The sequence below is a fragment of the Acanthaster planci genome, linkage group LG09 (genome assembly GCF_054643075.1).
Source record: "Acanthaster planci isolate LZ-2023a linkage group LG09, COTS_SCS, whole genome shotgun sequence".
Lineage (NCBI taxonomy): Eukaryota > Metazoa > Echinodermata > Asteroidea > Valvatida > Acanthasteridae > Acanthaster > Acanthaster planci.
In genome coordinates this window covers 16,726,230-16,736,043 of record NC_141785.1, presented here as the reverse complement: position 1 = coordinate 16,736,043, position 9,814 = coordinate 16,726,230, and the positions used below count along the sequence as shown (strand labels likewise).

At 40.8% G+C, this 9,814-nt stretch overlaps 2 protein-coding genes across 2 annotated transcripts; one reads left to right on the top strand and one right to left on the bottom strand.

Moving 5' to 3' along the window:
- Positions 1 to 139: 139 nt before the first annotated feature.
- LOC110988863 (dynein light chain LC6, flagellar outer arm) lies at positions 140 to 4,103 on the top strand. The gene is made up of 2 exons (XM_022252775.2): positions 140 to 491; positions 1,477 to 4,103. Exon 2 carries the CDS (start codon positions 1,479 to 1,481, stop codon positions 1,746 to 1,748), a length of 270 nt encoding a protein of 89 aa, XP_022108467.1. The 5' UTR covers positions 140 to 491; positions 1,477 to 1,478; the 3' UTR covers positions 1,749 to 4,103.
- Positions 2,266 to 8,373, bottom strand: LOC110988862 (2-methoxy-6-polyprenyl-1,4-benzoquinol methylase, mitochondrial-like). The gene is made up of 7 exons (XM_022252774.2): positions 8,241 to 8,373; positions 6,636 to 6,785; positions 5,639 to 5,872; positions 4,861 to 4,967; positions 4,399 to 4,487; positions 4,187 to 4,298; positions 2,266 to 3,823 (listed from the first exon to the last, which is right to left on the bottom strand). The coding sequence occupies exons 2-7, from the start codon at positions 6,742 to 6,744 to the stop codon at positions 3,722 to 3,724; spliced, it is 753 nt and encodes a 250-aa protein (XP_022108466.2). The 5' UTR covers positions 6,745 to 6,785; positions 8,241 to 8,373; the 3' UTR covers positions 2,266 to 3,721.
- Between the last annotated feature and the right edge of the window lie 1,441 nt (positions 8,374 to 9,814).

Here is a 9,814-nt window from a genome sequence, read left to right as displayed (position 1 = left end):
CACCGTGAATATATTAAAAAACAAGCCAATGACAGCTGAGGCCAAAAAGATTCAACCAATAATACTGTACTTTGCACGCACGCGCGCTCAAGGATATTGCCGCCGTGCATGCTGCATGCGATATCTAGATCTAGTGTGCGCGATATCGATCCGCAGGAAATTTAGCTTGATGATCTACGTGTACGAAGATTGAGGAAAACTTTTCTTCAAAGAGCATCCAACCAGCTTCAATTTGTATTCTTGTAGACGCGAATCAAACGAAGACAATCAGCACGTCTGTTATTTCCGCTTTGAATAAAATTAGCATCTCAAGTTCTTTGACCAGTTCTGCTTTTAATTCACTGACTGTCACACACTGTTCAGCTGTTACTAGTGTTAGGCCTAGGCCTACTGCACTCTGCGAATTCAAGTTGAAGTTGAAGAAAATCAGTTTGACACGGGTGCGAGCAAGGACCACCTTTTCACTTCAGCTTGAAGCATAACAGGAGCAGGTAACGTTAGGCCCTACGTTAAGGCATGACGATTTTTTCCCCGGAAACCTAAATATTGCAATCCCATGTGCTCGGCAAGCATGGCTAGGTCTTGATCTAGGGCCTAGCCAAAGGTTTTTAGGCCGAGGCCACAATATTTTTGTTGTCTGATACTCATACTCGTACTCATACTCAAAGGCATGCAAGAATCAGTGAGGGCGCTGTTCATTCGGGAACTTATTTTCTATGGAGATTAAAATTTGTCTTTTTCTGCACACTCTAGCTCCTCTATTTAGGCCCTGGGCCTAATTTTCAAGTTTTTTGAAATTTCAAGTGAAGCCAATATTTACATGTAGACTAATTCATTGAAATAAGGCATGAATAAAACATAAGATTTTAGGAAAATATGGATTTTAAGCTTCATTTTTGTGTACAAAAAATCACAATTTGCTCTGCATTACACATGTACAAAAAATGTCCCAAAACATCTCACAAAGGACTAGGCCTATCCCTATTTTAAATCAGTATTTCTTTGCTTTGAATGGACAGATGGAATCCAAATATATCAAAATGTTTCTTATGACATTCTCTCCAAGATCACATCAAAAAGAAAACCTCCCCAAAATAGATGATAAGCCTCCCTATCATAGGCATGATAGGCCTAATCGTAAAGCCAAGATTTCTGAGAGCAAAGGCGTAGGCTTAGGCCTTAACTGTTCCTTTCTAGGCCCCATGCTTTTTCCAAATGGCGTAGGCTTAGGTACCAACGTTGAGAGGCCGAACCTGCTGCATTTCGGGAAAAGCAAATGGGCCTAGGCTGACTGTTTGAAAGTGTGATTTCTTTCCTCTGTTTCAGGTAGTAGGCTACTGGAAAATTCTGAATCCTAGTCCTACTATTTCCTAGTTCTACAGATAGCATAGTGGAAAAAAGGTTCTGAGAGAATATAAACACCTAACTTGTGTATGGTCACAAATGAGTCGCAACGCTAAGTTGTTTTCCCTACAGACATGTCCGAGAGGAAGGCTGTCATCAAGAATGCCGACATGTCTGAAGACATGCAGCAGGATGCAGTGGATTGCGCCACCCAAGCTCTGGAGAAATTCAACATAGAGAAGGACATCGCCGCCTACATCAAGAAGGAGTTTGACAAGAAGTACAACCCCACCTGGCACTGCATTGTGGGCAGGAACTTCGGCAGCTATGTTACGCATGAGACCAAGCACTTCATCTACTTCTACTTGGGTCAGGTGGCTGTGCTACTGTACAAGTCAGGATGAAATTGGATTTGACACATTTGCTATTATAAGATTAGTCCTTTGTGAAAGCTTTGTTTTTCTTCCAAATTGCTCAATTTGCCAAGTTTAGCATGAACCTAGATATGTATCACCATCACACTGCCCACCATGAGAGATATTTCACCTTTGTGTCTCAACCCAAACCCCATGAGGTTTTCTCCAGAGATCCTACTAATGTAACAAACAAAACACAGCCAGACTGAGGACCCTGCCGAGTGTAGGCAGTATTAAATATCAGCCTTGACACCATACAAAAATAATGTACATGTACCTTAGCTATTTTTGTTGACTGCTAAATCCAAGTGTACAATGTTACTGCAATTTTGGGCATAGTAGGTTGCGCTAAATTTTTACTGTCCTCTTTTAAGCATTCATCTAGGCTTGAATTACGGCAGAATGTGGGAGCAACAAATACAATTATTTCCTTTCTACTGGGTATTGTATGGACTCCTTAAGCCTGTACCATTGGTGGTAATAAGCAAAACACACACATATCACATCAAAAGACATGCTACCACTTCTTTATTTCAGCTTTTAGAAGAGATTGGCTCATGAGGACTCAGTCTGCAATCAAATTTTTAAAAAAGAAGACAAAGAACAGTTACCAGTACGGGAAGGTATGATTTTTAAAATAGAAATTCCACTTTGCCTCAGCTTGTAATTATTTAGCCCTCTCAGTGACCTAAAACAAACTCAACAGTTTATACAGGCATGCAACTTTTCCTCGGATCAGCTGATTTCCTTGTATTTCACTTCACACTCATGCCACTGAAGATTGAAAAATGCTGTACAAAGTGTTGTAAAGATTAGAATTTCCTTGTGCTTTGTCAAAGTCCAAGTCGCATGCCTATTTCATCAACTTGATACTTCCCATCCACATCTGTTAAAACTTCTCAGGAGTTGACTTTCTGTATAGGTGCTGTGTATTATTCCCTTGTTTGTACAAATCAAATGTTCAAAGTTTACGACAATGGAATTTTCTATAACAAGAATTTGATTAAGAAAGGACAAACTTTAGGGTACTTCCGTAGCTGCGGAAAGGAAAAATTGAACCTCTACAGTTTTCAGACCAATCTGTTTTCGTTTTTTCTGTAATAGGAAATTCTGTACAAAACAGACACTGATTTTTTTCCAATAAAAGCAATGTCTAATAATTAAATGTCATGTTGGAAAATCCAGTAATTGTTTTCACAATATTCTTCACATGTATATCATTGCTGTTTCTGTCCAGTGCAACGTCTACCACAGATTGTTAACCACTTCGTGCCGGTGCATTTTTCAACGATGGGGATGCTGGGCCGGCATGACTATTATTTTTTCCGTTTTCACAATCCTTCAACAATTCATCATTCCATTTAACAGTCGTTTATAGCCGCACGGAGTAATCTTTAGGCCCTACTCTAAGTTGACAAGTGACCTTCATTGACACCCGAATATTTCAGCCAGGCCTGCAGCCTTGTAAACAGAGCCCAGATTGTGCGGTGTTATACAACTGTCTTTTGTTCATAAACCTGGCTCAGTGCACTGCTGACCTCTTTTCAATAGGGGCCAGATTAGCATGCAGCGGTGCTGTGTGGCTCATCGCTGCGGTGGTGGAGAGCTTTTGTCCCCGGTGGTAATCCGCTTGCTCTAAATACCCCAAACCCTGGTATACGGTTTCAAAATAACGCTGGATTATCACCACTTTTGAGAGTGAAAAATGCCAGTAATGCCCAGCAGCCTGGTCTTTTGTTCGGAGTACAGTCTTTTGTTACAGGGCCCTGTTTCCTTTGTCCGAGTTCGGAGACCCCGGCCACACATATAAACCATACGGCTCTGATTTCGGAGTCCCCGGCTGGTAGTGGTTAAAATGATAGCTGTCAATGCCAAATTTTGGCCATACTTTTTTACATTCCTGTACTATTGCATAATAATTTTTCTTACTTGAATTAAAAGCTGACTCAGATTCAACTATCTTATAATTTAAAGCCAGAGTGTATGGCTGCAATTCCGAATGAAAGGTTTTCATAAGTAACCATCGCAAATCCAGCATCTTGGATCATCTCAGCAAACTCCTCCTGAATAGAATGACAAAGAAAAATGCTGTTTATCACCAAATGAAATATTCTTGACTTGCAAATTACTTTTTTTTGAAGTACAATTTAAGGCTTACATGTGCAGCATCTTCCATCTCTTCCTACAAGCAAATACGGCAATGAAAAATACAAGATCAAATTTACTGAGAGCATAGTGATATGTGTACTGAGTTTTGAGATTTTATGTCAAGGAAGCCTAAGAAACATTTGTGTGTGTGTTTGATAACTGAAATTACTACAATAAAACAGTTCCTGTTAAAAAGTTTTGATTGTGGAATCCGTCATTTAACACAGCAAACGGGAAAAAATGACAAGTGGGTTTACCACAATGACAGTGGTATGTACCTGATTTGGGAACTGTCTGATGCTTTCTACCAGGTATTGATAGGACTTCCAATCAGATGCTATAACTTGACCAAGAACTGGTATCACTTGGAAGGAGTAGTTGTCATATAAACTAGGAGTGTAAAAAGATAAGATTACATCATTGAGGTCTTTTACACCAATTTATCATCAATTTATAAATCATTGATGAAAGGACAAAGTCAACTTTTCACCTTCTGAGAAGTGGGTTATTGATGTGACTGAACTCGAGACACAAAAAGCGTCCTCCAGGAACAAGAACTCTGTTTGCTTCATTGAGCGCCTACAGGAGAAAAAGGTGACATAACAATAAACTTTGTAAATCATTTTTTGAAAAAAGTTTCAAATTGATTGATATCAGATTCAGATTGATATTGAGCAAGAAAAACTTTTCATCTTCAGTGGTTAACGATGATTCTTGATCTTATTGTGAAGAGGACAAGAAATCTCATACTTTTCAACATGCTGTGTTTTGAAATGGTTACACCATGACCCTTTCTCCAAAGACATATTACTTGCGCCTTTCAACCAACCAACAGAACACCTGTGGTTAAGTGCAATTTTAGGCCTTATATGGTTGCGGGGGGGAGGCAAAATCTTTCTGATTTATGACATTGAACCTAGAAACCCAATAAATAAAAAAAAAGCCAACCAACCTCTTGAACGTGTGTGACATTTCGTATGCCAAACGCTATGGTGCATGCATCAACTGACTCGCTTGCAATAGGGAGTTCCTCTGCATCACCAACAACCCACGAAATACCTGGCAGAGGAAAGTTCAGGAAGATGTATTGTATGCCAATCAGATGTGTATGGATAATTCACAAATGAACCTGAAGTCATAAACAGTGTACCTCTGACAGTTTGACCATTCCTATTTGTCGATAGCCTATCAAATGGGTGGTTTTATAGCTGTTGATAAAACTACCAAATTTAAATACTTTCCATGTTTCACATAGAATGTTGACTCCTATCTTGTGCACTATATTCTATTTAATTATCCCCACACAGACAAAACAACCTATGAGTCTGCATCTCACAGAGTCGAGATTTCACTCAACATCTATGTAACACTGTGTTCTTTGCCTCACTGCACAGTGTGCACTATGCATGCCAATGTCCATATAAGGAGATTTCAGTCAGGCGCACACAAGGAATGCTCCAAAAATTTGACCAGGTGGTTGTATCACTATTATGAGGTACATTTGAGGGAACAAAACTTCATGAAAACATCATCCATTGACCCTGATTTGACTTTTACAAGAAATTATCCATGAACAGGAATAAAAATGTGATTGTGCAGTTTTAAATAAATACATGTACATTTAAAACCAGCTAGAGGCCTGGCTTCACATGACTTGGTTTATCATTATCCCCAGGCCTCTGTCCAGTTTTAAATGAACTCTAGTTTAATATCACTCCCTAACAACCAACCCTCTGTCAAACCCCTCTCCTCTGCTCTCTGCTGGCCAACCTTCAGCATGGGCAGACTGATGTCACACACGGTCACCCTTGTGCCGTCTCTCCAACCGGACCTTCCTTTGTCTGAGGTGTACTCCGAGTCAGAGCCTGAATCTGATGACGAACTGCTGTCGCTTTGCCTTCCAAGAGAGAGGCTGCTCAGTTGGGCATTTCTGACAAAGTCCAGGAAACGGAAGGCGATATCCCCTTGGGAAGAAAATGCATCAGGAGAAATGAAGGAAAAAAATGCAGCATAAATGCAGATAAACTTCAAAACTGTTAGAAAATTAGCTTGTAATATGTTACATTTTGATCTTTTTTCAATATATAGTCGCACCTCTTTAATAAGAGCACTGTTAATACAAGACTCTGGTTATAAAAAGGAAATTTTTAGGTCCCAATCCTTTTTTTTTCATTGTTTTTATTCCTGCTAATACAAGGTTCCTGTTACACCAAGGTAATTTACCAAGTCCGAAGGACCTCTTGTTAACAGCGTTCGACTGCACTGTATCACATCTCATTTCTGACAGTTCCCCCCCAAAAAAAAGGGATATCGTTTTTAGTTAAAATAAAGAGCATAAATTTAGCAATCCCCTGTTTTCATATTATTTTCAACTAAAAACTTAAAATGTCTTGATATTTTAGGATTATACAGTAGTCCGATTTTCGGGATTTTACCAATGGTGTCCATTACCTTTAAGGCTTAGGTTTTTCCATTTATACCCTATGCATTGCTGCGATCATCCGCAGCAAATATAATCTGGTTCGTAACTGTGACGTCACTTCATTTGAATCCACACCCACTGTATATGGAGTTACATGGAACCAGAAATTAAGACGCAACTTGTTTGTTCATACAATGGGAGCATATAATTTGTGGTGCGTGCGTGTGTACATATATGATGAAGTCACAAACATTAGAAATCAAGACCATACATGTATAAGTGCAATGTATGTCCATTTGAATCACCTGTTCCTCCAGCTACGTCAAGCAACCTTGTCCCCTGTGTTGGTTTGAGAACCTGCATGAATTGGTCTTTCCACAATCTGTGGATGCCCAAGCTCATTGCATCGTTCATAACATCATACTTCTCTGCAACATTCTTGAAAATTTCATACACTGTAAAGAGCGAAATCAAAGTACAAAACAGCTTCAATGTAATACCAGCCTAGGACCCATTCTTCCAGAAGCCATATCAAGATCACTATAGCTATAATGTCCATGATGGTATAAAGTACCAAAGTAAATACATCACGCACACAATAATGTGTGCAAAAGGCATTAGCACGAGAATCAGCACATGAAACAACATGTGCACATACTTCATTCATTTGCATGACACTTTCTGTTTCACTGTGATGTCACACTTCGGTATAGTCGCCAGGTCCCTAATTTTGCCATCTGTTGTCAAGTCTTATCGGTTTTAATAGTAAATAGTGAAATAAGGGACCTGGTGACTATACTGTCATGGCTGTTAAATCCAGTGTGAAATTTCTTCAATAACCTGAAGAATACAGGTACTCAATCAGAATAAAAGGAACATAACAATTTAAACAATGTTTTCTGGAATCTAAAACCAGAATACTAGAAATCATTGATTATCAAAGTTTCATTTAGATCTGGGGTAGCATTTTTCCTGTAAATCTGAGCAATCACAGCTGCTTATGTTAAAGTTTTCGGCTGAAACAGAGATCGATGTCATCTGCGAAACATGATCTACATTCTACAAATAGCTCAGAAATTACATTATGGTTGCACAATCAAGCGCCATATGCATTGTGTTGTGTCGTTGCTAGATTGTAGTTTGGTCCCCGACCTCTTTAAGCCTTAACCCAAGAACTGTGGGGTTTGTTGTCTCCTGCACTCTCATGAATGGACCACACACCCTACAGTTTGGTGGGTAATCTAGGCCTAACAAAAGGAACATGAGCATAATAATGAGGAATAAAGAACCACTTGAAAGCTCCACAACCGTCCAACTATAAAATATAGGGCCACTCGGTTTGGACTTAGATTTTACTTGTTGGAAACAGGAACCAGACTAGTCTGCAATGAATGGATCATGGACTTTATTTCCTGCAGGGGTATGAATCTATCAAAAAGGCTACAAACAGTTTGTACATTTTGTAAAGTAAATATGCAACCTGATTGAGAAAATGAAAAAGGAAGATAAAAAAGAAAATATTTCCACCCTCTGTGAGATTTGAACCCAGAATGTGCTCGTCACACAGTAGCGTGCATATTGACTGTGCCATTGCAATGACACAATAAAATTTGGAAATTAAATCCTATTACCAATGTCCACCCATACACAGGCTTCATATGTATGATACGCATATCAACCACGGGAAATTAACCTCTGTTCCTTGCTCTATGAATCAACCATACAAAGGCTTCATATGTATGGGCTCATCATGAAGGAAAGGGGGGACCCTTTGAGCTTCATGGTATCATACCTCTGATCGTATATATCTCGTCACTCCGATCTGACGCGATATCGTAGGCCTACCATCTGACCACCATGACCATGCCTACTGCATACTGGTACTACTACTACTCCAAAAGAACACCCACCTTTTCCTGGTTTCTCGGTTTCTTTCACAGTTTCAAATCCGAAGTGAGTCTCTTTCTGTTCAAAGTCATCGGAATCACGATTAGAAGATGTACTCGAAGCATAACTACTTGCGTGTGAGCGTCTTCCTGCAAAAGTGGGTCTACAAAGAAGTCGAAAACACGACCGACAAGACTATACCAGGCACGAAATGGGACGAACGAACCTCCCTGACATGTCGTGTAGCAGTGCTACATGCTACACAGCACAAGCCTATGTAATTTCAGGTGCCTTCATAGTCTTGGGTTTGGATACGCAGTATGGTCATAAGGTACCCAGGAACTAGACCAAACCCTTGCCGCCGACCGACCGGACAGACTCACATACAAGTACATGTATGTACACGATCATGGAAGCTGGTAAGCCTCAGTTGCATTGACTTGTGCACAAACTCACTGCTACGCAGTGCTACAGGCTGGGAAGGGAAAAGTCAGGGGTGGAAATGTGTAGCACAAAAGTGCTACACCATTGACTTGTGCACAAACTCACTGCTACACAGTGCTACAGGCTGGGAAGGGAAAAGTCAGGGGTGGAAATGTGTAGCACAAAAGTGCTACACCATTGACTTGTGCACAAACTCACTGCTACACAGTGCTACAGGCTGGGAAGGGAAAAGTCAGGGGTGGAAATCTGTAGCACAAAAGTGCTACACCATTGACTTGTACACAAACTCACTGCTACGCAGTGCTACAGGCTGGGAAGGGAAAAGTCAGGGGTGGAAATGTGTAGCAAAAAAGTGCTACACCATTGACTTGTGCACAAACTCACTGCTACGCAGTGCTACAGGCTGGGAAGGGAAAAGTCAGGGGTGGAAATCTGTAGCACAAAAGTGCTACACCATTGACTTGTGCACAAACTCACTGCTACACAGTGCTACAGGCTGGGAAGGGAAAAGTCAGGGGTGGAAATCTGTAGCACAAAAGTGCTACACCATTGACTTGTGCACAAACTCACTGCTACACAGTGCTACAGGCTGGGAAGGGAAAAGTCAGGGGTGGAAATGTGTAGCAAAAAAGTGCTACACCATTGACTTGTGCACAAACTCACTGCTACACAGTGCTACAGGCTGGGAAGGGAAAAGTCAGGGGTGGAAATGTGTAGCAAAAAAGTGCTACACCATTGACTTGTACACAAACTCACTGCTACGCAGTGCTACAGGCTGGGAAGGGAAAAGTCAGGGGTGGAAATGTGTAGCAAAAAAGTGCTACACCATTGACTTGTGCACAAACTCACTGCTACGCAGTGCTACAGGCTGGGAAGGGAAAAGTCAGGGGTGGAAATCTGTAGCACAAAAGTGCTACACCATTGACTTGTGCACAAACTCACTGCTACACAGTGCTACAGGCTGGGAAGGGAAAAGTCAGGGGTGGAAATCTGTAGCACAAAAGTGCTACACCATTGACTTGTACACAAACTCACTGCTACGCAGTGCTACAGGCTGGGAAGGGAAAAGTCAGGGGTGGAAATGTGTAGCAAAAAAGTGCTACACCATTGACTTGTGCACAAACTCACTGCTACGCAGTGCTACAGGCTGGGA